Here is a 27,450-nt window from a genome sequence, read left to right on the forward strand (position 1 = left end):
TCTCTGCTTTCCAGCATCTTCTGATAAGCTGGGTCTCTCAAAGGTTGCAGCTCAAGGAAATGAACTAACTCTTCCTCAGCAGCTGCAGATAGGAAAAAAAAAATCTCAAGGAAGGATCCTGATTGGCCAGATTTGGGTCACATGTCCATTCCTGAACCAATCACTGTGGCCAAAGGAATGGGGACATCAAGATTGATGAAGCTTGAGTCACATGCCCACCTCCTTGGTCAGGGGACGAGACTGTTTTTTAAAAAGGGTGGGGAGTTCCTTGAGGTCCCTAAGAAGATCAAGCCCTCTGATGCCTACAGCATCACACCCGTCACTGGTTTGCTAACCGCTTCCTGTTATTTAATTCCTGCTGCCTGAGACCCCAGGGTCAAGAACCACAAAGGTTCTTGACCACCGTCCCCCACCCCTGGCCAGTCTTGCTCACTGCCTGTCAGGGACATAGCTCATGAGGAGCAAAGCATAAGGGTGGGGACTGTGTGTGTCGTTTAGGAACCAGGATGGAGATCATCCCTCCCAGCTGTGCCACCCAGCACCTGGCAAATGGGAACCCTCAGTGCACAGGAACTGGCCTTATAGGAGGGAGGTGTCTCTGGAGACATCAGGAGGCTTCCACACGTCCATCCGTGCTGACATTAGTTCATGGCGATCCTCCCCGATCCTTCTCCCTGATAAGCTTCGCAACCGTCACTTCCTGTATTTGGCCATTAAAACCATATCTGCACTGGGCCCTTCCTCGGCTCTTTCAGTGTCAAGGTCACAGCCTGTCCACATCTTTACTTTTTAATTGTAGGCAAATTTAATTTGACCACAATTACAGGCAAATTCATGTCCCCGCAGAGCAGGCGAAAGTGATGTGGGATCCACAGGAGGTCTCTGGGGTCAGGTGCCCAAGTTCAAGTCCCAGCTCTATCACTGTGAACCTGGAAGAGCTGAACCTCAACTTCCTTGTGAGTAAATTAAATGAGAACAATAATGCCGAGCAGCCGCACCATGCATCTCTGGGAGAGTCCAATGGGACCAGCAGAGCTGTCACCTTGGTGGTGCTTTGCCTTTTGCAAAACACAGCTGGGCTCTTCTGTCTTGTTTAATGAGAAGGCGAGGGCAGCGTGCTGGGGGGGGGGGGCGCAAACACCATCAGCTCTCACCATTGCCCCAATTAATAGTTCCAGGATACTCCGGGTCTTTTGCACCCATGTCCAAATTGTGCAAAATTGTCTGGGATTTACTTCATCCACGGGATTCAGAATCTTTTCCAAAAGTCAGGTGGAGAAAGACCTGTTGTCCATCCAGGGGACATTGTTACTGTTGTCCCCGCTGAGCATCTCTGTTGAACACTGGTCGGCACAGAAAGGGTAGAGAGGGGGGCTTGGCTGGGAGCGGATCGTCCAAGTCAGGTCTGCTCCAGGCCTTATCTACCTATTCAGAGAATTTCTGGCACCTTCTCCTCTTTAAAAAAAAAAAAAATATATATATATATATATAAATGGTTTGCCTCACCTAGCCATGTCCTTACTCGCTAATGGGAAATTAAAAAATAAATAATAAACAAACAAATAATAAGCATTCGACCCCAGAATGACTTTTGGGTCAGAATGAAAATGTGGAATGTCTTCTTCAAGGTCATCTAGTAAATAAGTGGCGTGGTCAGATCTCCTGTCTTCTCATTCAGTACTGATCCTGCTTCTCTCTGCTGCTGTTCTACTTAAAAACTAGAGGATGACACAAAACAGCAAATGAATTTTTATTATGATTGAAAATTACCACACTTTTTTAAAAGGATAAGTGTTTTCGAAAGGACAGGGAAGGAGCCATGTGCAGTGGCTCGAGAGGCTGAGTCAGGAGGTTCATGAGTTTGAAGCCAGCCTCAGCCACTTAGCAAGGTGCTAAGCAACTCAGTGAGACCCTGACTCTAAATAAAATATAAAAAAAAAAAATAGGGCTGGGGATGGGGCTCAGTGGTAGAAGGCTTGCCTAGCACATGTGAGGCACTGAGTTCTATCCTCAACACTGCATTCAGAATTAAGTAAATAAAATAAGGCATGCTGTCCATCTACAACTACAAAAAATTTTTTAAAAAACAGGAAATTAATATTTAGAGAACATTTGCATATTATATATTAAGTATGGTGTTGGCTTTGTTTTTAATGTTTTTATAAGTGCACTGTAGTGATATATAATATTGGGGTTCCTTTTGACAGAATCACACATGCATGGAATATAATTTGCACCATTTTGGTCCCTAGGACCTCCTCTTCTCTCCCCTCTCCCTCCCTCTGTTTCCCTTCCTCTACTCCACTGGTCTTCCTTCCTTCTTTGTTTTGTAAATTGATGCCTTATAGATACATGCAAATGTGGAATTCACCGTGGTATATTTATAGAGCACAATTTGGTCAATTTCATTTCATAGTTTCCCCCCTTTTCCTGTCCCTCCTCTCTCCCCCTCAATCCCTTTCCTCCCTCTCAATCTCCTTCCTCTACTCTATGGATCTCCCTTTTATTTTTAGAAAAACCACATCCCACCCACCCACCCACCCGCGCTTTTCTTTCTTTCTCTCTCTCTCTTTTTTGCTCTAGCTTCTGCATATGAGAGAAAACATTTGATCCTTGATTTTCGGAGCCTGACTTATTTCACTTAGCATGATGTTCTCCAGTTCCACCCACTGGCCAGCAAAAGTGTACTGACTTTCATAAATCATAAATATATACATATATATTTCATAATTTTTAAAATTATTCCAGGCTCAGATAAGTTAAATAGTTTGCACGAATTAGTGATCCATGCCTTCACACCCACGTCTCTCTGACTTTACAGCCCAGTCCTAGGGCTTGAGCTGGATGGGGAGCAGCATTGTGTAGACGGGGAGGAAAGGGTACGAGAGTCAGGTAAGAAGATTTCATGGAAAAAAACACTTTGCAAATCGTGCCTGGCTCTCAGCGTTTATTCCTTGGTGCGGTGGTCTAGAAAGTGTTTTCAAGGTCAGGGTCAAGTGAGGCAGAGTCAACCCTTGCACAGCCCTGAGAGCCAGGGCCCCTTCAGTGCGGCACCTGGGTACCTCTCTTCCCGTCTCCATCCCCAAGCTGTTCCGGATTCATCTGGAGAGGGCAGGAAGCGGATCCAGGGCTGAGGATTCTGGGGTCCTGATTCTGTGACGTCCTCCCCCACAGGCTCCCTACTCCCACTGCCTCTTCCTGCACGAGGGCTGGCCGCTCTGTCTACGGGACGAGGTCGTGGTCCACTTGGCCCCGCTCAATCCCCTCTTGCTGCGCCAGGGTGACTTCTACCTCCAAGTCGAGCCCCAGGAGGAGCAGTCCGTCTGCATGATGATCAAACGCCTCTCCCTGGACCTCCGCACGGTGGACAAGAAGCCCGTTCCCGAGTCATCCTACCCTATGATTTTCACCCAAGAGTGGCTGGAGGCCATCAACAGTGACTTTGAGGGAAGTCCCTTACACCACTGCCTGGTGGCTTCCGAGAATGGGATTTCCCCTGTGCCTTGGACTAAGATCGCCAGCCCAGAGTTTGTGGATGACAGACCCCCAGCTGTGAACGTCCCCTCCCCAGCCTGGGGCTCCCTGCAGTTAGAGGCACTGGATCTGAGCACCCCCCAAGAGCTGCACCAGGCCAGCTCCCCAGGCAGCCAGAGGCTTCTTGTCCCGAGTTTGGCCAAGAGCAGGGGCAGGACGTCTGGGGACAAGTATCCAGGCCTCATCAAGGTGGAGCAAGCCAGGCCTGGGGAGGTGGCCCTCAGGATGGACAACATGGACAGCCAGGGCTTGGCAGGAGACTACGTGGCTCTTCTGGACCCTTCTCAGGAAAGCAGAGGAGGGTCTCCCACTAAGGAGCTGGGGACACCTAGTGGCTGTACTTTGGGGGCACTGGAGGAACTCTCTAGAACTAAGGAAATGCCTCTGTCCGAAGGGCTACTGCCCCTCTCTGAGTCCAGTCGGGGCCCTTCCTTGGGAAAATGGGCTTGTGCGAAGCCAGCAAGCCCCGAGGAGGAACCCTGTGTTTTGGGCTCCAGGAGGAAGATCAAGAGCAAATCACCTGCCCACGACTCAGACCCACAGCCCCAGGGACCCTGCCTCAATGTCCTCGGGGAGCCACTAGACTGTGACTCTGGCTTCAGGGCAGGTGTCTCGGAACAGATGGCTGCCTCCAAGGTACAGGGACCTCTGGGAAACCCAGAAACCCTGGTCCAGCCCAGCCCCGGACCAAGGCAAACGTCCTCTCCTTACTTGTCCCCAACTGCCCCCGCTACCCCAGCCTCTGACACAAAGATGGACAAGACCAAGCGAGAAAGCGGGAGACATCCCCAGCCCACGATGTGCTCCGGCCGAAACACCTCCTCCTCCAGGTCTCCCATTCCCAGACTCAAAGTCTCCTTCTTGAAGGGGCAGAGGCAATCCCCGGTGCCCACGGAGAAAGCCTCGCTCCAGCAGGATGGGCCTTGGAGAGCCCTGTGCTCACTCTACCCTCCTAAACCCACCCGAGCCAAATCCCCAGGGAAAGGTAAGGTGCCCCCAAGCTCCACTGGACAAGGAGCTATCAGCTGGGTACTCTGAGACCGGGGTACAGGGTGGTTCTGGTTGTGAGGGGCAGGGACCACTGGGCTGGCTTTGCTTCAGAGGGTTAGTGTACAGTGTAGCATGTTAGGGCTGGAAGGCTCATGGGCCTGGGATTCGCTTGCCCAAGTTCACATCCTAACTTTGCCATGCACTGGCTCTGTGACCTCGGCTAGGTATTTAACCTCTCTGAGTTCAGGTCTCCCTCTCTGTGGGATGGGGATCTCACCTACTTGATAGAGATGCTTTCCTGGTCCAAAGAGATACTAGAAATAAGGCTCTTACACAGGGCCAGGCATGGAGTAGGTCAATACATGTAAGCTCTATTGTCCATTCCAGGATAGAAGACAAAAACATTTTCGCCTCAGAAAAATCCATCTTCTGCTTCACATCCTTTACTTTGTTATTGCTTTTCCCCAGATGGAACGACTCACACCAAAACATCTGGCCCTCCCGCTGACTCAGACCCACAGACTGGGGGAGAGGCCGGCTTCTCGGAACCTTCTGAAGGCCACCCAGCAAGAGGCCCCAGCCTGCAGGAAGAGTCCCCTGGGCCCGTGCCCAGGACCGGAGCCCTGGGTGTCGAGGTTTTCCACTCCAGGATAGCATGCCTGCCAGGTCCCGGGGGACTAGCGGGGAAGCGGAGGGAGACGGGAGGGAGCTGGAAGTCCCAGAGTGTCCTCAGGCACCGGTGGGTGGAGAGGAGGTCGGGAAAGCCCAGGAGGCCAGTGTTCTAGCCCCAGCCTCCCTGGGCCTGCTTCCTCACCTTTCCAGGGAAGGATTTGGGTTAGATGAAAGCAATTCCTAGGTATCTATCCTCTAGCCATCTACTCACCTGCCCATCCATTCGAATCTCAGTGAGGCAGCTAAGATAGAGCTGGGTTCCCTAGAAGTGCAGCCCAAGACAAAGATGAGCAAGCTGTGGTCTGACCCCCACAGGGAGCTCTGGAGCCTGAATGACAGTCATTAACTGCAGGCTGATCCTGGATCTGTCATCATTAACTGCAGGTTGATCCTGGATCTGTCATCATTAACTGCAGGCTGATCCTGAATCTGTCGTCATTAACTGCAGGCTGATCCTGGATCAGTCGTCATTAACTGCAGGCTGATCCTGGATCTGTCGTCATTAACTGCAGGCTGATCCTGGATCTGTCATCATTAACTGCAGGCTGATCCTGAATCTGTAGTCATTAACTGTAGGCTGATCCTGGATCTTTCAGTCATTAACTGCAGGCTGATCCTGGATCTGTAGTCATTAACTGCAGGCTGATCTTGAATCTGTCAGTCATTAACTGCAGGCTGATCCTGGGTATAGATGCAGGGTAAGCCAGTGATCTAGTTCAGCCAAGGGCAATTCTTGAGAAGGAGGCACCTATAAGCCATTAATTGCCAATACTTCCAGGCTCTGGGGGATCAGTGCTTTGCCTACCGAAGGGTTTTGGGTGAGGCATTAACAATATCCAATACTGAAAGTATTATCATTTCTGTTTAATGTTTGTGCAGTAAATATTAACTGAGTCTCTGGGCATAGCACTGGGGATTTATTAGGGAACAAGTCTGATGTGCTCTCTGTCCTCAGGAAACTTATATTCTAGTGGTAGAGAAAATTCAACAGCTTATTAAAACCTGACGTAAGAGAATTAGAACCATGAGGAGTCCAGCCCCTGTGGAGCACAGATGGGGCCCTGGCTCAGGCTTCTGCTGGGACAAGTTAAGTGATATAAAATGCAATTGTACAGTGTGAGTGGGCAGTGAGCAGGTGAAGTGTTGGAACAGCATTCCAAACAGAGGAAACAGCATGTGCCAAGGTCTAGGGACGCCCGAGACCTCAGTGCTTTTGGGGAACTGACTCTCCTGCAATTCTGTTTTCCTTCAGAGATTTCTACATCTCTGGAGGACCCTGGACACCACCTGTTGGTTCACAGCTCCTGGAGGGCACTGTCTGTCCTTCTGGTCACTTTGATTGGAACTTCTGTCGCTTGTTCCCATGTGAACTGCCCACAGGGATCCCACCATTCTCTGGGGCTGCCTTGTTCCAAGGGCTCGGCTTTTGTTCATGGAGGGTTAGGGTTAAGGTTAGGGTTAGGAGAACTTGGTTTCAGTTTCAACTCTATGGTCAGCTCCTTGTGTAACCTTGGAGAAGTAGCTTGCCTTCTCTGGGCCTCAGAAAGAGCCTGGCTCCTTGTCACTTTTGCTACATTACCTGTGTTGTGATTCTTGGGTCCCAAGTGCCTGGCACACAGTAAGTGCTCAGAAGGGGCATGATGATGAGTGAACAGCACCATGCGGATGCTCCCTCTGCTCCTGCCTTTGACTGCCCTTGGCCTCCTCTTCTCCAGGGATCCTGTCCTTGTCCCCCAGTGACAACTCCCATGGCCATTCCCCATCACTGACTGCTCCCTCCCTGCTTTCAATGTTGAGATTCCTACGCTACTGACTCACTCACGGCCCCAATCTTAATTATCTTTGGATCCTCCTGCTCCCCAAACTTCAACCTATCCTCCCAGCCGCCTTCTCACTGTGTCCCCCCAGTGGCCAACATGTCCTCAGTTGCTCCTTCCCGGCTTAGACGCCCTGCTCGTCCTTATAACCGCTTCCTCTCGATGGCTCCCGACTCCCTTGCCTTTCTCTGTCCCCTTCACTCTTGCCTGGAGAAGCCCCGGAAACTCTCCACCTGCTACCTTCCCCACACACAAAGCTGGGAAATGCACACCACCTGGTGGGTCACATGGACCCTCCTCCACCCTGGGTCTTGAGTGACCTTTCGCCGTCCTGAGCCCGTGACTTCTCTCCTCTGACCGTCAGTGCCCCCCCCATACCCAACTGCACTTTCAGCTGGTGACCTTCCTTCGGGTCTCACTGTGCTACTGGAGTCACCTGCCCACCACATCCAGGCCACAGACGCAGCAAACCACTGGGGACTGTCCTCTGTGTTCTGAGGCCAACCCCCTGGGGCACTGCTCCTCTTTCCCTACGGGAGACACCCTTCCACCACCTCACCTGGTCACCCTCCCGTCTCCGTTGCCACCAGCACCAGAACACCCAGAGCCCTGCCCGGTTACCAGGAACCCCTGAGGACCAACATCATTACTGTCCCCTCTTTCTCTCACGTGGGAACTCCACCCAGGAGTGGCCGTGCTCTCCGTCTCCGCACCCTCTCTCCTCTCCACTCACTCTACGCAGGACTCCCTCCCCACCTCGACGCTGAGGCAGGTTTCGTCAAGGTCACCGGGGACTTCTCGTTCCTAATGCCAAAGAGAGAGAAAGAGGTCGCTGATCTTGGCCTCGCCCTGAGACCTCAGTGCTCTAGACCTGCCTTGGACCTTTGGTCTTCACCATTTCAGCCCCGTGGTGCTCTGCTTAAGACTCCATTTACCCTTGCTTCCCGTGTGAATGCTCTAAGTTGCTTGCTCATTCCATTATCTCTCCCCCACCCTCGGCACAGAACGCTGCTAAAAGGTACAACAGGTTTTCCGGTGGCTGTGGGTAGCCCCCTGCCCACCCCTGTCCCAACCTGCCCTTCCCACTTCCATCTGAGATGCAGAACCCAGGGGGGACATCACAGCTTCAATCTAGGGTTCTGAGGTGACCGTGATGGCATTTCCAGCACCAGTTGTCAGGCCAGGGCAACACTTGGGGCAAAAGGGTCTTCCTTGGCCCAGTCAAAAGAAAATCACGGGGACAGCTGCTTGTCATTCTATTCAACTCAGGCAGCACTGGCTGTGTGCAGATCCCTGTTTCGGGCAGAGTTTGATGGGAAACAAGTCACATGAACTAGTGTCAATCGCTGGGTTCCACGGCAGAACATCCTGGGTGCTCGAACCCTTCGCTACTCAAAGTGTGGCCCAGGGACCAACAACCTGGGCCTCACCTGGGAGCTTGGAGGAGATGCAGAGTCAGGCCTGCTGAGTACGGTCTGAGTTCTGGCAAGAGCCCCAGGCACCCGGGATTTGGAAAGCACTAGGCTAACCCTGCCTTCACTGGTCCCAGGCTTGGAGGGTGTGAGCCCGCGTCGTGCTGAGCACTGGGAAGCAGCAGAGAGCTTGACCCAGAGTACACCCTGCACAGCTCAGTCTCACAGGAAGTGACAGAAGCCTGTGTTTGCTGTGAGAACCCAGAGTGGGCGACAAGCTTATATAGAGGGCAGGGAACAGGGACAGAGGAGCCAGTCTGGGCCAAAGGCCACAAGGGGAGACATCATGCATCAATTTGCTTGGACTGACAGGACACAGTGCCACACAGATGTGTGACTTGACTTAACAGATATTTCTTTCCTCACTGACCTGGAGGCTGTGTCCTCATTGGCCTCATGACCCCCACAGGAAGAGTGAGGCACCCAGCCCAGATCCCCGGGCCGGACACAGCCTGCCCAGGCCCCAAGGCTGACAGCCTGGCTGGAGAAGGGAACAAAGGCGCTGCTCACAGCACAGCTGCCTCCCGGGGATCCCAGGTCTCTCAGGAACTGTCTCACTTGATCCTCAAAATAACCTCATCAGCTCGGTGTTTCATTTGTCTCATGGAACAGATGAAACCGAGGCTGAGAGATGCAGGAACTTGCCCCAGGACACGCAGAGTCTGTGCTGGGCCAGGACGGAGCCCCTGTCCCTGTGACTCCAGAGCTCACTCCTCAGGCTTTGCCTCCCAGGGTCCCCTGTACGCAGGATGGCCCCAGGGGCGTGAGCCACCCCCTCTGTGGAGGGGGGTTCAGAGAAGGCAGCTCTCAGGAAGTGGCTTTTAGGCTGGGTCTTTGATGGTGAGGGGTCCACAGCTCATAGAAGGAGGAGAGGAAGGGCATTCCAGGCAGGGGGACCGGCATGGAGGCCACAGAGGGGGTCCCACAGGCAAGGGCTCTGCTCAAGGGTGTCCTCTGTCCTCCAGGCAGTCAAGACAGGAAGGGGCGGCCCCTGCTTCTGGTGTCCACCGCAGAGGCAGCCTGGGAGGCACCGTGGTGCTCGGCCTCCGAGGTCACCAAGCTGCTCTCCTACCTGTGCGGCGTCCCCAGGTAAGGGCCGGGCCGCCTGACCACTCCACCTCCACCCTCTCAACCCCGCCATGGGGAGACTCCCAAGGTGGAGGGGGGGAGGGATGGACAGGTGACTTTCCAGAACAAGGTGTAGAAAACAGAGGGACGTTGACGGTCTCTGGGTTTGAACTTGAGAACCACTAGCCTCAGACTCCCCTGATGGGCTGTGAAAACAGATTGCTGGGCCCCACCTCCATTTCCAATTCAGTGGGTCTGGGGTGGGGGGCCTGGGGAGCTGCATTTCTGATGGGTTACCTGGTCATACCGCTGCTGCTGGGCCAGGGACCACACTTTGAGAACCACTGTTAGAGTGTGGGGGAGGGGCGCGGAGAGCTACTTTCAATTAGCAAATCAGAAAAGGTTTCCCTGAGGAGGTGGTAATTGAACTGGCATCTGAAAGATAAATATCTGATGAAAATGTGAAGGGGTGGACGAGGGAGGGAGGGAGGGAGGGAATTAAAGCATGAATGTGAGTGAGGTGGGGGCCCAGGCTGGTCTCCAACGCCCTTCCTCTCACCGCTAGCCCCCCACCCCCCTGTCCTCAGACTCCATGTCGGCCTGGCTGGGAAGAGCCATGTCCTTCCCTCTGAGACCAGCCCCCGGCCAGGGCAGCCTTAGAGTGGAGCCTTGGGACTGTGCACAGACCTCCCACCCCACCTGGAGGTTCACTGCGGAGGGTAGGGTGAGGGACCCAGGGCACCCTTGGGGACCTTCTTTCATGCAGGGAGTCATTACTGCCACCTGCCGGCCACTGAGGGTTTTCTTCCTCTCGCCCCAGGTGGGAGGCTTTTCTAAAGGAGGGTCTGGGACCCAGCTGAGAAGTGGCCAGTGTGGTAGCCTGGTGTTCCACTGATTTGCTGTGTGACCTTGGGGAAGTACCTTCTCCTCTCTGAGGCTCTCCTGACAGAAGGAGATGGCCAGTGGGTTCTGAGGACCCAGTGTCAGGGGAGGGAATTGTGCCATGGGGACTTCTTGGTCCCTTGTGCAGCTGGCCTTTCCATTTGGGCTCTGAACAAACATTGGTGGGACACCTGCTCAGGGCCCAGCTTTATGCTGGATGTGCCAGGGACCTGAGGAGTCTCCCAACAGGCCCTGTCCTGGAGGGGCCTCCAGGCTCGGGCAGAGACAGGTCTGGAAATGAGTCACTGTTCCAGCAGGGGCCTAGCCAGAGACGGGCAAGGTGTGGGACAGGAGGTCAGGGACCTGGTGTCACCTCCCAGAGACTCTCCTCACTGTCCAGTGCTTTGCCTCCTGTGCCTCGGTTTCCCCTTTTAGGACAGTAACAATGGCAAAGTTTTGTAAAAAAAAAAATTACGTCTCTCCTGTGGTGCACAATCACTGGGTGCATGACATCGATGACCTCATCTGTCCCCACGAGGCCCCCTCAAGCTGGTACCATTATTATTCAATTGACTCAGAGAGGTACAAGAACCCGCCCAGGTGACCAGATACTAAAGGCAGTGCCACAGCTCAGCACCCACCCACACGGGGCCACCTCTGGTTTCGCCTGTGAGTTGGAGGATTGGAAGAGTTGAGGCAGTTGGGGTTATGATCACCTTTCTGATCATCGGAGTGACCAAGGGCATTCACAATCACCCAGACCCACCCTGTACCTGCTGCCAACTGTCTCAGGGGACAGGGGAGGAGGTGGGATGAGGAATCCTTATTTTAACAAATGCGGACACTCGGGCCAGTCTGGGAAGTCCTGGTGTAAACGATGGAGCGTAGCCCCCCGTCAGCTCAGCCCAGGGGGTGTTGGCCATGAGGAACCGATTCCGATTTAAAACGTCTGGTCTGATGAGCAAAGGTATCAGTCTGAGTCTCCGCCTCACAGCTCTTTGAAGGAAATGTTCAAAGGAGAGAATGTCTTTCTCCAAAGGCCCCGGGGAATTTGCCCTCTCATCTCACTGGGCAGAGATATGTCACATGATCTCCATCTAGACCCGTCATTGCCCAGAGAAATCGGTCGCTCATTGGCCTCCACCAATCAGAAGCCAACCCCTGGGGGAGTGGGATTCTTGAATTAAATGAGGGTTTTGCCCACAGAAAAGGTCACCCTTACAGGTGACCCACTCCAACTTTATAAGTGACTGTCTTTAGGACTATTGGGCCTTGGGAGAAGATGCATGGGGCAGTGTGGGGACCTGTGGGGAGGCACTGGCTCTCCTGGAAGAGAATGGGGGGGCTTCCAGCAGGGAGACATGGGGCTTGACCCTGCAGGGTAGGCCATTCACCACCGAGTCAAGACTCCCAGCAGCCAGTTTCTGTGGCCTTCCATTTGGTCTTGCCACCTGGAGAGGCCCCAGGGCTGCCCAGCGAGACGTCATCCTGTTTTCCAACCACAGGCCCGAAGATAAAGCCAAGGGGCTGGTGGTCGTGGTCGATGCCAGGAATCAGCCCCCACAGCCTGATCTGGTCAGCGCCCTGCAGGCCACCCAGGTGAATACAGACAGAGCACCCCGGCCCTGCCAGCCTTGGGGTCACCTGGGGCCTCTGACACGCTTGGAGTATGCGGCAGGCTCAGGGTTGGAACCAGGGACTGCTAACATCCCAGGGCCAAAGAGCTTTAAGTCAAAAGGACTTCACTGGTTCATGTAGCTGGATAATCCAGGAGTCCAACCCAGCTCGGTAGGACTCCATACAAGGGCTCCGACACTGTCACCAGACCGTCCCTTCTCTCCATCTCTGGCTCTGTCCTCCTGGGAGGGTGCCATCTCTGACAACCCCCCTCGGGCGGCCAGATGGTCCCCGCAGCTCTAAGTTCCCATGGTCTCCCACTTACATCCAGCAGAAAAGAGGGAGAGAGTATTTCCCCAGAGTTCAGCAAGTTTCTTGTGTCTCTCTGGTTCAGACGTCCAGCCATTAAAGGATCCCAGGGCCAGGGAATGGCACCGCTGTGATTGCCTTAGCCTCGGGTACCAAAACCTCATCCCAGAGCGGGGAGGGGGGAGGAGAGTCCCAGGTGACCCCGGGCAGCAGGGGCGGTGGAGGTCTGCCACATGCTCAGGTCTGAGCCCTCCTTTATAGACGGGCAGACTGAGGCGGGTGGGGCAGGGCATCCAGGAAGGCCTGCAGCCCAGCCTGGGCCTGCTGCTCTCTGCACTGTCCCTCCAGACAGCACACAGTTACTCCCACCCTGGCCACCATGGGACGCATTTGCCTGCATCTTTCCAGGGCAGGAGAGGCCATAGAGGGACAGGAGGCTCAGGGGAGGCTCGGGCAGAGCAGCCCTGAAGCCGTTCTCATTGACAGGCTCTGGCCCCAGCCCCGTTCCGCAGCCTGCTCTTCCTGGGGGAGAAGGAGGATGCTCTCCAGCTGCAGGCCGTACCTGACGTCCAGGTGAGCAGGAAGCCGCTCGGGCAGTTGAGGAGGGGGTTGTTGGGCTGGAGCTGAGTGGAGGTAGAGAAGATGGAGAATTGCAGAGTGGACAGGTCAGGCCTTGAAATAATCTAGTGTAGGGGAAGAAGGGCCAGGCCTGGGGCTGCCCCTCTCCAGGCTGCCTGCTGTGGCAGACATCACCAAACCATCACTGGATCATTCCCTCTGGCTCCCAGCAACTCCTGGTGGACACTGCCACGTGACATGAAACCTACTGAAGTTTCGCCTAGTCAGGCCATCCCCTGTCTTTGCAGATGGGGATATCAGGCAGACGGCCACCCAGCAAACCAGACAGAGCAGCAAGTCCTGACCTGAGGCCCAGGGCCTCATCCACGCTGTCCCGGCTCTGACTGCGGGTTTGTTTTTGGGTTTTGGCTTTTTTTTTTTTTTTTTTTTTTTTGGTACTGGGTTAAGTACCAGGGGCACTTAATCACTGAGACACATCCCCAGCCCTTTTAAATATTTTATTTAGAGATAGGGTCTCACTGAGTTGCTTAGTGCCTCACTAAGTTACTGAGGCTGGCTTTGAACTCTCGATCCTCCTGCCTCAGCCTCCCGAGCCCCTGGGATTACAGGCATGCACCACTGTGCCTGGCTCTGCCTGCGCTTCTTTCCCTAATTAATACAGCTGGAGTTGATTGGGAACGTGGCAGAGAGCCCTGAGCTCCCTTTAATTAGTGCTGTGCCCAGCCTCTGCCCCACTTCAGAAACGGTGCAAAAGGCCCCTGCTTCCTGGTCAGTAGAGGCACAGTGTGAGCTGGAGGCTGTACTCCTCAGCCCTGGATGTGCCTGGATTGTGGAGGTTGGTTCCTCAGCAACAACTCCTACGCTGAGGAGCCGCCTACCCGGTGGGAAGTGGCCTGATGTCAGGTCAGGGACCCAGGCAGGACAAATCTCTTAGGGGTCTCGTCAAAACCTAGGCTCTGAGTGGGGCCTGGGGTCCTGCGTCTCTAGTGTGCTCCAAGGTGCTGCTGACCCACAGCCTCCTTTGATGATCAGGGATGGCAGATGGGCCCCCAACCCTGCAGACTCCACCCCACCCCAAGCCTGGGTATCTAGAGCTATCCCCAGGATAAGCCTGAAACTTCAATGTCTGGGAGGAGCAGTCACCTTGTCCCTTCTCCAGATCTTTGGGGACACTGTTAGGCTTTTGTGGCTTTTCGCATCAGGCTGGGCGGGTCACTAGAGAACAATGCAAGGATTCTAGGGAAGGCTTATCACAGGACCAGCTGCAATCAGTTTGTGGGATTGCCCCAAAAAACTGGGAGAGAGCCAAGCTCAGGTGGAACAAATGCTGCGATTGATTAGTGATGTCTGCCTCGGGCACAGGCTGGCGACCGGGGTGTCCCAGTGCTGTGGAGCTGCTGTCTTAACCCGGGTCTGGTTCTGGATTGTGATTGATCAGAGCTTCCAGAGAGATCCGGTGCCCAGAGAACAACTCTGCATTTTCCCTCTGGAAGATGAACTGGTTCCGGGGCAAGGATCTAGGCGGGACCTTTTCAAAGTCTGTTCCCACAGTGAACCCTCTGGTCCTCCTGACTCACTTCTTCTGTCTGCAGATGGAGGTGCTGACCTCACTGAAGGCCCTCAGCCACCACGTGGACCCCAGTCAGCTGCCAGCCGCCCTGGAAGGCCCCTTCCCCTACTGTCACAGCGAGTGGGTGCAATTCTTCCAGGTGTCTACCATTACAGCCTTTAGCCCTGTCCCTCCTTCTCTTCTCTCCTTCACAATCCTGCCCCACGGAGCCACCAACCCTGTCAGTTCAAACGGATGTTTACCTCGAAGATGGAGAGTGGAATGAGTAAGGGCTCAGCAGGGCCAGCTTGCCTGAGTTCTGATTCAGCTCTGGCTGTGTGACTTTGGGTAGGTTACTTACCTTCTCTGAGCTTTGGTTTCCATCAGCAAAAAATGCAAGGGGAAACAATAGTACCTCTTCATGGGGTTTTTGTGTGAACTGGATTAATGTGAGTGAAGGGCTTAGGCGAGCGTCTGCCACATGCTGAGAGCTAGGTGTTAGCTCAAAACAAATGACAGGTGTCTGTTCTGCAGACCTACACAGGTCTGTTGGGGGGTGGGCGGAGGAGCTCCCTCCTGTATGAGGAAGGAAATAAGGGATCGGCCAGTGCTCAGCTCCTCCTGCAAGCCACGATCCCTCCCAGCTCACCCCTGCGAGGGGGCCTTTTATGCCCAATTTAACACCTGAGGACACACGGGGAGGGGTTTCCCAGGACAGCCCCGATCCTCCGCTCAGGACATGGAGAAGCCAGTGCCCACAAACCCTCCCACCTGGCACGCTCCACCTCAGCCTGTTCCCACCCGAGCCACCGTTCCTCTCTGTTGGGAGCTGCCCTGTGCACTCTGGTGTGTTTAGTGGCCCTAAGGTGTGTGTGGCCTCTCCCTACAATTAATGGCACTCAAAAGTGTCCCCAGACATTGCCGAGTCTCCCTGGGTCAGGTCTCTCTCCCATTGAGAACCCTGAGGATTGATTTGCTGTTTGCTCAGGAGCAGCCTCTTCAAAATCACGTCTGGTTTGGAGGGGGCAGTGGGTGGCCCCGCACACCCTGGAGTCCCCACCATGGGCTCGGCCAGCTACGGAATGAACATACTGGGGGAAAACATTGTCCCTGCAGTGAACACGCACGGGCTGTTTCCTTGTCGTTACTCCCTAAACCGCGCTGAGAAACAGCTGTTTACAGAGGGTTCCAGCGTGGCAGAGATCCTAGGTGACGTCGGGTGATTTAAGCACACAGGACAATGTGCACAGATTATGTGCCACCGCCATGCCACCTTCCATAAGGACTCCTACCTGTGGAGCTTGCTGTCCACGGGGTCCTGGACTCACCCCACAGATCCCCAACGGTGACTGTACATTCCGATTTCAGGTGACATGTGCCGAGAAATCTCCTTCCCTACTCATCCCCGGGTTCCCAGTTCCCTTTTGAATTTATACTTCAGCAGTCAGACCTTTCCTTTAAATCAGTTCTGAACTCTGACCCGGAGACCCAGAATACAACATCGATGACGATGTCCAGTAGGCTCTATTCTAAGTGGCTTCCCAAGTGAGTCCATCCAATCCTCACTCGACCCTACAAAGCAGGAACTCCTGTGGCCCTCATTTCAACAGAGGAGGAAGAGAAGGCCCAGAGAGGTTAAGTAACTTGCCCAAGGTCTCACAGCGAGGAGTGGCAGAGCTGGGCTGAAGTGGGACCAAGCCAAGGATGTCCCCCTGATCCTGTCCTCCTACTTCCCGCCTCCCCCTCCCCACAAGGTGCCCCCCCCTGCTCTGGGAGTACCTCTTTCTTTTCTTTCTCCTCCCTCTCTCATTCCCAACACCAGTGGTTCCCAAAGTGTCCCCCCAGCTCCCAGGCCAGCAGCAGTAGCATGGCCCGGGGACTGTCTGCAAGACACTCTCCTGCTCTGCCCGAGGGGACCTCAGCAGGAAGCTCAGCGAGGGTCCTGGAGGTCCATTTCACCATCCTTCCAGATGATTCTGAGGCATCTGAAGCTTGGGAACTGCTGCCTAATGCCCCCCGGGTCCTCCTGGGTGGCGGGGGGCGTCCTCCCGCCTGGCCCAGGCTGACAGCCCGCCCTGGCCTCTGTCCTGCAGAAGATGGACCCTTTCCTTGCTGACCTGCGCCAGGCCTCGGCTCTGCTACGGGCTTCCATCGAGGCGTTGGAGAAGGGGGACCCCCCTGGGGGGGTGCAGGTGAGCCTGGAGCGGAGCCACAGCACCCCCAGACTCACGGACCCCGGGCTCAGTGAAGGGGACAATGGGAGGGCGTCATGGTCCCTGTCTTGTTCATTCACTCCGTGAGTGTTTGCTGGGCTCCCGGGATGTGTCCCACACTGGGGCCTCAGCCTGGGGCCAGCAGACTCCCCTCTGCCCTGGTGGGGCTCATGCTGCGGGCAGAGGTGGTCATTCCAAATATAAACAAAGAAATAGACCAGTAGTTGCCAATTGTGCCAAACTACCATGAAGACCCAGAACAGACGGAGGAGGGAGGGCCTGAAATTCAAGGAGTCTGCTTTGGAGGGAGACCTTGCTCCAGACAGAGAACCAACGTGTGCCAAGTCCCTGGGGCAGGGTGCTGTTTGGGGCATGCAGGAAGCTGGAGTCACTGTGGAGCTGAGTGAGTCGAAGGGAAGGAGAAGAGAAGCTCTGGAGGATCCTGGACGTCCGGCAGAGGGCTGGACCCACACACTGGGCTGAGACTCCATCTTGAGCAGGGGATGACCATCTGCACTTTCCCATCCCTGTAACTGCCCAGGGGAACTGGCTGTAGGGGGACCAGCAGAGGCTGGAATGGGTGTCCCAAAGAGAGGCCACGGAGCTTGGAGGATGATGGGAGTTGCCGTGGTGATGAGAGGGGGTGGCTCGAGGGGCTGAGACTTTGTGGAGGAGCCCAGATGCCACTCTAGGGAAGTGGGGCTTGATCTGGGGTCGGGGGTGTGGAGGGAGAGTGGGGACTGAGCCTCAGGACACCTCCCTCTGCTGGCAGGACGCTGCCAGGTGCCTGGGCAAGTCCAAGGAGCTGATGGAGGCGGTGCTGAAGGACCCGGGACTGCTGGGCCTGCAGCGGGAAGGTGGAGCCACCCTGGCCGGGCTGCAGCGCGAGGCCAGCAGACTGGACTCCAACCCTGACGTCAGGTACAGATGCCCAGGCCCTCCCCCTCCCCGAGCCTGGGACTCGAGGAGCCAGGCCCCATGGAAGCCCAGCATCAGGGCTCTGTCTTGGCCGGAGGCCCGGTCACAGGCCCCCTTTTCTCCGTGGCCCTCAGGGGACCTTGCCTCCCTGTTTCTGCTCACCCCCATGGACCAAGCCCTTTTCTGGCCCAGACATTGGGCTGAGCCCCTCCAAAGCCCATCTCATTTATTCCTGGCAGGACCCCTGTGAGGCCCAGGGCAGCCTCATCTGGGGACGGTGACCGAGGCTCAGCCAAGTGAATTAGCAGCCAGTGATGGCCCCCTGGGGACCCAAAGCCAGGACCGGCCCTGCCCTTCCAGCCAGCTGCCCGGCACGGCCCAAGAATCTCATGGCCGTCAGGGGTCTCGGAGCCTTGGGATAAATGACACCCCAGGAAAGCACCAGCTTTCTTCAGTTTACAGAGTGGGGAAAGTCCGTCCAGTTTAGAGGGCCTCCCGAATCTGAACATCAGAAATAAATCCAAGATGCTCCAAAATCTGAAGCCTTTTGAGCACAAGTGGAAAATTCCACGTTCCGAAACTTTGTTTCATGGGCAAAACTATTTAAAATGTTTTATAAAATTGCCTTCCGGCTACATGGAAGGTGTGAATTTCGTGTTTAGACCCGGGTCCCCTCCTCCAGGGTAGCTCAAAATGTATAGGCGAACATTATAGAAAGTTTCAAAAGAATCTGAGACACTTTGGTCCCAGGAGAAGGGACATTCAAACTGTAATTACATTGCTCAGTAATTGGAAGGTTTTTCTCTATTAGGACACAACTACTTATATGCTGAAGTCCAGTGAAAAGTTTGCATAAGCTTTTAAGAACAATTTGTTTATTGAACCAGCTCCTTGGTAGCATTAAGTACGTGTTCAGCATTGGTTCCAGGGATTACAAACATGAACTCATTTAATTCCCACTGCTGAGGTAGAGCCCAGTAACATCCTTGTGACAGCCGAGGAGCCTGAGGCACAGAGAGGTTAAGTAACTAACCCAAGGTCAGACAGCTGGGAGGTGGTGGGGCCAGGACTTGAACACAGCCTGGTCTCAGAATCTCATGGCACTGAGTGGATTCCATGGACTCAGGGCCTGTTTAGGCAGATGGGAGTGCTGGCGCCAGGTGTAGGGACATCTCCCTGCCGCTCGCAAGGCCCAGTGGGGCTGGCGCCGGCTTTCCCAGCATGCCCCTGCCACACCTATGCAGCTGGGCCCTCTTGTCCACCTCCGGTCCCTGCAGACCCCTGGCTGCGGGCAGCCCCACCAGGGGGCGCTGTGGCCCTGCGCGAGGCGCTGCAGCCCCGCCTCCTCCCTCCTGTGGCTCCGGGTTGGCGTTTACAGTCCCCTAAGCTCCCTCACCCCTGGGCCTGCAAGGTGGCCACCTGGGGGGCTGCAGTCAGGTGTGGGGCCCCCGCAAAGCAGAGCTCCCTCCTGCAAAGCAGGCTCCCTACTGTCTTCCTCCTTCCTCCTAAAGACGACAGATGCTCCAGGGCAGAGGAGAGCGGCTGGGATTTGAGATTCCTCCTGCACCCAGGGTCGCCATGCCTGGAACCCCATCCCGGCCTCCTTTCAGGTCTTCGGCCATGTTTTAAAAGCCCTTGCAGAAGCATCCCTGGCCTGTTTTCAGTTCAGATGACATTAGAGTCCCTGCCCTCTCTGGACCCCTGTGTTCCCCTCTGTGAAGGTGCTGGGGCTGCCCGTGCGCCCCATGCCAAGGCGGGGCACATCACGGGTGCCAACACCTGTCACGGGCTTCATATGCCTGAGGGTGGTTCTCTCTGCAGCTCTCCAGAGGCTCCTGAGGAGCTTTAGAAAGCACCCCATGTTCGGGCTTCACCCAGAGACCAACTTCATTGGCCTGGGGTGCAACGTGGGCTTTGAGATTTCTAGGGCAGGCTCTGGGGTGTAGCCGTCGTGGAGAACCCAGGCTTTCTACCGTCGAGTCCTCATAGCCACACCGTGAAGTGGGTTCTGTTACTATTCCCACTTTACAGATGGGGAAACAGAGGCACGGAAGGTGGAGAAGTTTGCACAAGTTGCCATCATAAGGCTGGGATTCGAACCCAGATCTGTTCAGCTGGCTTCCTCCTGAAGAAAGAGGGCCTTTTCGTTTCCTGCTGTGTCCCCTGGTCCTCCTGATCCCACTGAAGCTCTTGAGGTTCCAAGGCTGAGACCCAAAGAGACGCAGGGACCTGCCCGTGGCCACACGGTGGGCCAGCAGCTGGGAGCCCAAGGAAGGCCACAGAGCTTGGGCCAGGCCTGCGCTGGGCAGGAGCACAGGATGGGGTGGGAGGGCACATGGGCTTCTCTTACCTTCCTCTGCCTCCCAGGAGCCACCTGGCGGAGGCTGCTGCCCTGTACGGCCTTGTGGATGAGCAGCTTCACGTCCTGGTCACCGCCTCCAACCATCTCCTGGGGAGGCTGGAGCTCCGCGTCCGCCTGGGCCACCTGGAAGCCGCCATCCTCCAGGTGAAAAGGGAAGCTGGCCGGGAGGTGGGGCTCTGCCAGGCTGCCCTCCACAGGCCGGCCCCAACCAGACGCTTAGTGCTGAAGCAAGGACACTAGACTGGTGTCCCTTAGGCCAGGTACATGACATGGCAATTAATAAGTTCTTAATGGGTAAAGACATAAACGCAAGAGCTGCACTTATTGAGCACCAACTGTGTGCCAAGAGCCTCTGTGTACCTCATTGCTTTCTAACTTCATCTCTTGCCCGTGATGAGGAAGTCCAAACCTATGTCCTTGCCCCAGGTCAGCTAGGGCCTCCCCACTGCACAGGTGAGGACGCCGAGGCTGGGGGTGCGCCACCCATCACATTGCACACGGGTCTGACTCAGGAACCTGCACAGCACACTTGGTCTGTCTGCCGGTGCCTAGAACCAGCGCACCCTTCCTGCCCAGGGCTGTGCCCACTGCCCTGGGGACAGCCTGGCTCTGATGCCTGCGGATGACCTCACTATTTGGGGCCTCTGTGTCCTCGCCTCTTAATTGGGGATGATATTAGTGCCTGGCTTCAGGGGCTGAGTGAGTCAGTATGTGCTCTTAAGACACCCCAGAGTAAGAGAGGAGCTTGCACCCATGGGGTCTAGAGACCCCTGCACCCTTGGCCCCTCACTGAATCTCCACGTCCACCCTGTTCCCATCGATCAGCTGAGGCCAGAAGCGGGCAGTGATGAGCTCCGTTTGCACAGGGAGTTCATGGCCGGCCCGTGGGCCCTCCCCTGCCCCTGGCAGCTGCTTCTCCAGCGTTTTTCTGGCCCCCCAGGGACCAGGAGGTTGTCCCTTTTACGGCTGGGCAGCATGAGTGGTTAGACGAAGCCGAGACTCGCCACCCCATGACGTCATCCCCACACCGTGTGCACTGAGGGCCTACTACGTGCAGGGCGCTGGCCAGGCCAGTTCCCCACCAGGGCCCTGCCTGGGGGTCCCGTCCCCTTCAGATGTTTGAAGAACATGGCCTCACGCCCTGCCTCCCCCAGGCTCCTGCCTGGAATCAGGAGGGCTGAGACCAGGCTGGTGACAGTGCAGGAGGACCTTGGCCTCCCAGGGAACCAGGCAGCCGGCAGAGGGATGTCTCCCTAGCAGCCCCTCAAGTCCAAACCTGTGTCCTTGCCCCAGGTCAGCAACTGGATGGAGCAGGAAGGCAGCCAGTGCCTGCAAGCGCTTGCCCCCAAGGACGGAGGCCTGGAGACGGTGGAGAAGGCCCACGCGGAGTTTGAGGACTTCTTCCTTCAGGCTGCAGTGCGTTGGGAGAACCCGGAGCAGGACGGGCGTGGACGGATAGGGCCTTAGAGGGGGTGGCCCTGGTCAGGTCAAGAGGTGGAGGCAGGACAGTGCAAGAAAACTCACAGAGGTGACATCCAAGCCCCCAAAGGGTCAGCTTGGATGCCACCTCCTCCGGGAGGCCCTCCCAGACCACACCCAAAGAATACTTAGAATCCCAGGGGGTCTTAAGATGCAGATTCCAGGGTCTTGCCCTGACCTGCCGTCGGCCTCAGAGAGCAGGGCCAACAAGCTGTGCTGTTGACAAGCTGAGCCCGGGGCCTGTCCCAGCAGAGAGCTCTCAATCCCGTGGAGGACGGATGGGGATGGGAGACAGGCAGGGGAGCCAACAGGGAGAACTGGGGGCGCTGAGGGGGCACTTCTGACCCCGGTGTGGGGTCAGAGAACTTTCCAGAAGGAAGTGAACTGAACTGCCAAAGCTAAGACCTGGGGCTGTCCAGCGTCCTCCCTGCTCCTTCTGTCCCTACCAAGAGCCAGGCCCTGCAGGGTGGGTGCCGTCGCCCCTCCACCGATGGGAAACCGAGGCTCAGCAGCCTCAGGCTCAGCTGTGGGCAGTGGGAGGTGCCTGGCTTCTGGGGAGGCCCCCACGTGGGGACCCAGGGGACATCCCGTCTCCCTGCCCAGGCGCAGTACCGCCGAGGCCTGGAGCTGTCCAAGCAGGCGGCCCAGCTGGGAGCAGCGGCCAGAGCGGCTGGTGAGGCCGGAGGGACAGAGTCCCCAGAGCTGGTGGCCTTCGCCCGCACCCAGCGGGCCTTCCAGGCAAAGCTGACCCACTTCTACATGGCGGCCGAGAGGCAGCGCACGGACCTCGAGACCTTGCTCCACCTGCACCGCTTCTGCAAGAAGGTGAGCCCGTGGCCCCTGCGCAGGCCCGCGTCCTCGGGTCTGGGCGGGTGGTGGGGACAGGGTGGCTTAGGCTTGGCAATAGGCTCTGGGCATGATTCCCTCCCATCATCCTGGGAAGGGGACAGAGCCCCGGGCAGAGGAGGAGCTGGGATTTGGCCAGCTGCTGACACACCCCATGTCCTCCTTCAAGAAGAGGAGACAGACAGTGGCACCGGAGTCCCTGACACAGGCAGACGTGGCGATGGCAGAGGGGGTGGCGAGGTCCTTAGGAGACCCTCCTGTGAGCACCTCCCACACCTCCCTTAGTCCCCACCCCAGCTGGGGTGCCAGCGCTGTACCCATCTTACAGACAGGAACACCGAGGCCCAGAGAGGGACGTGACCTGCCCAAGGCCACCTGGAGTCCCGGCGTCAAGCAGGTTTGACTTGAGGACCCTCCTAACTCCACGTAGCCAAACCTCTCATGTTTCTGAGCAGGAGACCAAGGCCTACGGGCAGCAGGCAGCAGCCTGGGAGAGCTAGGATAGGGACCCACAAGGCTGGCCCCTGGTCAGCAGACTTGTCACTAGGGACAGTGTGGGAAGAGCCTGACCCCTCCGCCTCGCAGTCAGGCTGACCCGGCCAGCACACAGGATGCCTCAGAGGGCAGCGTGAGCTCATGCCGGGAGGACAGGCCCCCCTCTGTCTCCTTGGGGCAGCAGAGGACAAGGGGCAGTCCCCTCCCTCACTGCCCAGGGGCTAGAGAGGCAGAATCTGGGACTCAGAATCAGGGACACATGTGTTCCTTGTCACCGCAATGGCAGTCTGGCTGCCCTGAATCTCAGTGCCCTGACGATGATGATGGTGGTGATGATGATGGTAGTGGTGGTTGATGCTTATGTAGCCTGTATGGGTCAGGCTCTGTACTAGTCGTTTCGCATCTTGTTTTATTGTCACACGGACCCAATACTAGCATTACACCCCTTTTACCCATGATGAACCAGACAGATGGAGTAACCCACCCAGGGCCACACAGCTAGGAGAGGGGGCAGAGCTGAGATTCAAACCCAGACCCTCTGGTCCTAGTGCCCGCCTTGCTGGGTACTGAAAGAATGAGATTAAACCTAAGTGACCCCTGCACAGGACTGTTCCAGTCTGAAACCATTATTAGCATCACGATTGTCATCATCATTAGGAGTTGTGTCCTGAATGCCACCGGCCTCTGGAAGCTTCTTTCCTTGCTCACTGATTTCAGCCCAGGGCCTCCCCTGGATCAACCAAACTTGCTCCGGCTCCTGGGCCCTTGCACGTGCCATCTTGGCTGCTAGAAACCTCTTCCTGGGACTTGGCTCCTCTTGGTTCTTCCTCTCTCAGCACCCAAGGGTGCTTCTTTCTGAGGCCTGTCCTGACACCCCACAACCCAACCCCTTTCTCTCCTGCCACCTGCTTTAAGTCCTCAAGGACTCACTGTGGAAACAGTCCTGCTGCTCACCACTCACTTGCCACCACTCACAGCTCCCCTGGGCGGTGAGCTCTCTTTGGGACCAGGTCCAGGCAGCCCGCTGGCGTGGAAGGCTGGCCGAGGCAGATGAGTGAGGAGGCTGGAGAGGAGGGCGGACTGGGGAAGACTGTGAGAAACCGACTGGTGGCAGGCTAGGAACGGTACTCTGGGTGGTGACAGGCCGAAATTGGAGTCCTGCCTCCGCTGACTCCCACTGTGTGTTCTTGGCCAGGCGCTGCCCCTCTCTGGTCTGAATTTTCATCTGTGCAGCAAGGGATCAGGAAAGATGGTCTCTGAATCCCTGTCCATGTCTGTCCAGGTTGGGAATGTGGAGTCCCAGACAGACAGGACAGCCCGGTGCCTCGCTGGACCCCAGGTGGGGCATTGTGTGCACTGGGCAGCTTTGGCACTGAGTAGTAATAACATGATGGTGGCGCTAAGGGAGATTTATGCAGCCCTTTCCTGACCATAAGCTTCATGGGCTGCCACAAAAATGAAGCCATTTATCTGAAGACAAGTTCCCTTAATCTGGGGAAGATGGTCTCAGTGGAGAAACGCCTCCCGGCCCTGCAGCCCAGAGGCTCGCTGACGGCTCCGAGTTAATGGAGAGAGAGAGATTAGGTTCCTCATGAGCTGCTGGGGACCAGAGGCTCCTTGCAGCCTGCAGACGTTTTGTGGCAGAATCCAGGACAGGCAGAAGAACTGGGGGCAGGCACCCAGCTGGAGGGAGGCCCCTGGGGCCTGACCATCCACCCGGGCTCGGTCAGTCTGTTTCTGCCCAGTGTGCTGCTTGGAGGATGCTCTGGGAGGCAGGAGGATGGGAGGTGGAACCCCAGCTCCTCCCTGCGGGCTCTGAGACTCGGGGCAAGTCATTTCACTGTTTGAGGGCCTCAGTTTCCCTCTTTGTAAAATGGGTTGCTGGTCCAATTCAGTGTGATCCTCCAAGAGACCCAGAGAGCCTAGCAAACAGTCAGCACTCAAACACTCCTCCCTCAGCACCACCTGCAGGAGTCCATCCACCTGAGGAGCCACATCTTCAGCTCTTAAAAGACTTCATGGCTGTCTTGGTACAGCTCCCACTTTACAGGAGAAGATGAGCCCTAAAGAGAAGTCAGTGCTTCTGGCCCCATGGTCTATTAGAGGGTGGCTGAGGAGCCAGGCGTGGTGGTGCACGCCTGTAATCCCAGTGACTCAGGAGGCTGAGGCAGAAGGATTGCAAGTTCGAGGCCAGCCTCACCAACTTAGACCCTAAGCAGCTTAGTGAGACCCTGTCTCAAAAAATAAACAAATAAATAAAAAATTAAAGGGCTGAGGACATAGCTCAGTGGCTAAACACCAGTAGCCATCACTGGTACCAAAATAAAAAAGGTGTCTGAAGAGCCCAGGGGCGCTAGAGGCTGCTTCCAGGTAGCAGTGGGCAGAGCTCGGGAGAAAAGGGGGAAGGGAAACCATTGTCGTGATTGTGCATGGGGAAAATGACCTCCAAGCTGGGCAAGCCCTAGCATTCGCTGGACTGATTAATCCAATCCAGCAACACTCAGCCTAGAGCCCCCGCTCAGAGAGGCACGCCCTCCTGTCCTCATGCGGTCTCCCTCCCTCCCTTGCCCGCAGATGGCCTGGTTCCACATGGACTGTCAGGACCTGGTAACCCAGCTCGGGCTGGGCAAGGCCCAGAGGGCCAGCCCTGCGGACCAGCGCCGCCTCCAACGCTACCTACAGCGACTGGCATCCGAGTTCTCAGCGGAGAGGCTCACGGCCATGGGGCTGCAGGTGGCCTCCCTGAGCCAGGCAGGCCTGGGCCAGGGCCTGTGGGAAGAGGCCCAGGCAAGGCACAAGGAGATCCAGGGCCTCCTGAAGAAGGCGCTGGTCCCCTGCCTGTGCCCAGGGGCTCCCGCTGCCTGCCTGTCACACCCAGAGCTAAGAGGGACAGCTACCAAGGGCCCCGGTCTGAATGGCGAAGTCGCTTCCAAGGGGAGGGGGGACCTGCCCCTACAGGACTCTCTGGGGGCACAGCACCTGCCCAAGTCCTCCCGGCCCCCTCGGGTTACCAGGGGGAAGCAGCCTAGAAGTTCCCAGCCAGGTCCTCCACCCCAGGAGGCTGGCCGAGCTGTAGAGGCTGTCGAGGACAAAGGCCCCCACGAGCTCCCTGAGCCGGCCCCGGAGAGTTTTCTGGCCACCCTCTTCTCCTGGCAGCGGTCCCCCAGGCAGAGCCGGGTCCCCTGCCCCACTGGAGGTAGCTTTTCCTCAGAGGGGACAGACTCACAGACATCCCTGGAGGACTCACCCCAGACCAGCCCGCCGGCGTCTCTCTAGCCGGGAGCCCCCGTCAATCACCAGGCTCTGGGGGTGGCCGGGGGAGGCCCGGGAAGAGGAGGAGCGGGGAGCCCTGGTGAACCCCATGGAGATGTGCTGTGGAGCACTGATTTCCTGCATTGCCTGTAGCTGGAACATGAGGACGTGGTCTGGCTCCCCAGCACCCAGGAAGTCCTGGTGCAAACACGTGTGCGGCACAGCGAGCCCCGGAGCCCGGTCCAGACCCAAAATAAAGCACCGATTGGCCCAGACTCTTGCTGTCAGCGGGAAGGCCTGTTGGTCAAGACCCTCCCAAGGCCTCAGGGGTAGGAGCTCAAATGGCCACCTGGAGATCACGGACACGCTCTCCCTTCCCTGTGGGGAGAGCCCGAGTGGCCTGCTGTCTGGGTCTCCCTGAGACAAGAACTGGGGTGTGCATGAGATCCCAGGCACCGCTGGGGGGGAAGAGGGAGGCCCACAAAGGCGTTATCAAGCAAATCCCCAGGGGGGCCACCGGAGTTCAGTGTTCCTGGGGACCTCTGGAAGACTAAAACATGCCCCAGAGCCACCCCCTAGAGGACAGGGGGTGGGTATGTGTCCCTCGACTCCCAGGCACTGGCATGGGTGGACTGCAGGCCATGCTGGCTTCAGGTGCCCGAGCAGCTGTGCCGCAAGGGAAGAGCTGCTTCCCACTCCTTCTCCTGGCTCCTCCGAGGGGCTGGGCCACCTGCTCAAATTCAAGGAACCCCACAGAACCCGGTCCTTGCATTCCAGAGAGAACCCTCACCTCAGCCCTCTAGATAGATCTCCCCCCACCAAGTCCCAGACTCAACGTCTCCTGCTTTACGCCTCTTTCTGCACAGTCTGTCCTGCCTGGTGGCTTTAGGTGCTGTGGGAGGGGGTCAGGGTGAATGGGCTTTGTGGTTGGGAGAGAGGAGGAGACCATCCTCACCCAGCCACCAGGTGGGGGCGTCAGGGGAAGAGGTCTCTCTGATGGAAGGTAGAGCCTGTGGCCCGTGGCACAGCCTTCCCAGGGCCAGAGTAGCACCCCCTTGTGCCTCCTCTGAGCATCACTAGGCAGAGGGTGATCCCCTCCTCTCTGAATCAGACTGCATTATCAGAATGGCCTTCTGGCAGCCTAACTGGATTGTCCTGACCCCAGGAAGAGGGTGGGAGCACACATCCTCCCCCAGTGAGACATGGAAGTGGGGAGAGGTAGCCTGGAGCAGGGGGGCGCTCAGGAGTCCTCTCAGCAAAGAGAATCATACACAGAAGGCCCCAGGTGGCTTCAGGAATCTTCTCTTAGACTCAAGATTCTCCAGGTGTGGTGTGGAGCCTGCCTGCTTCAGAACTGTGAGTGGAGGTGATCAAAAGGCAGTTTCCTAGGAGATAC

General features: G+C 56.6%; 1 protein-coding gene across 2 annotated transcripts in view; it reads left to right on the forward strand.

Annotated features, from left to right (window-relative positions):
• KIAA1755 overlaps positions 1-26,329 on the forward strand; it is a 36,685-nt gene extending 10,356 nt beyond the window's left edge. The window contains exons 3-14 of one of the 2 annotated variants that reach the window (XM_081291641.1): positions 3,175-4,519; positions 4,993-5,190; positions 9,451-9,574; positions 11,941-12,034; positions 12,848-12,934; positions 14,533-14,649; positions 16,583-16,681; positions 17,475-17,623; positions 19,988-20,126; positions 21,276-21,398; positions 22,065-22,286; positions 25,377-26,329. In XM_081291641.1, the coding sequence (XP_081147767.1) occupies positions 3,175-4,519; positions 4,993-5,190; positions 9,451-9,574; positions 11,941-12,034; positions 12,848-12,934; positions 14,533-14,649; positions 16,583-16,681; positions 17,475-17,623; positions 19,988-20,126; positions 21,276-21,398; positions 22,065-22,286; positions 25,377-26,078 (3,399 nt within the window). In that variant the 3' untranslated portion in view covers positions 26,079-26,329. The remainder of the gene's footprint in view (positions 1-3,174; positions 4,520-4,992; positions 5,191-9,450; positions 9,575-11,940; positions 12,035-12,847; positions 12,935-14,532; positions 14,650-16,582; positions 16,682-17,474; positions 17,624-19,987; positions 20,127-21,275; positions 21,399-22,064; positions 22,287-25,376) is intronic. The other variant, XM_081291642.1, reaches the window with a different exon arrangement.
• Positions 26,330-27,450: the final 1,121 nt, after the last annotated feature.

Source organism: Spermophilus citellus, assembly GCF_964194105.1.
Source record: "Spermophilus citellus genome assembly, chromosome: 4".
In the NCBI taxonomy this organism is placed as follows: Eukaryota; Metazoa; Chordata; class Mammalia; order Rodentia; family Sciuridae; genus Spermophilus; species Spermophilus citellus.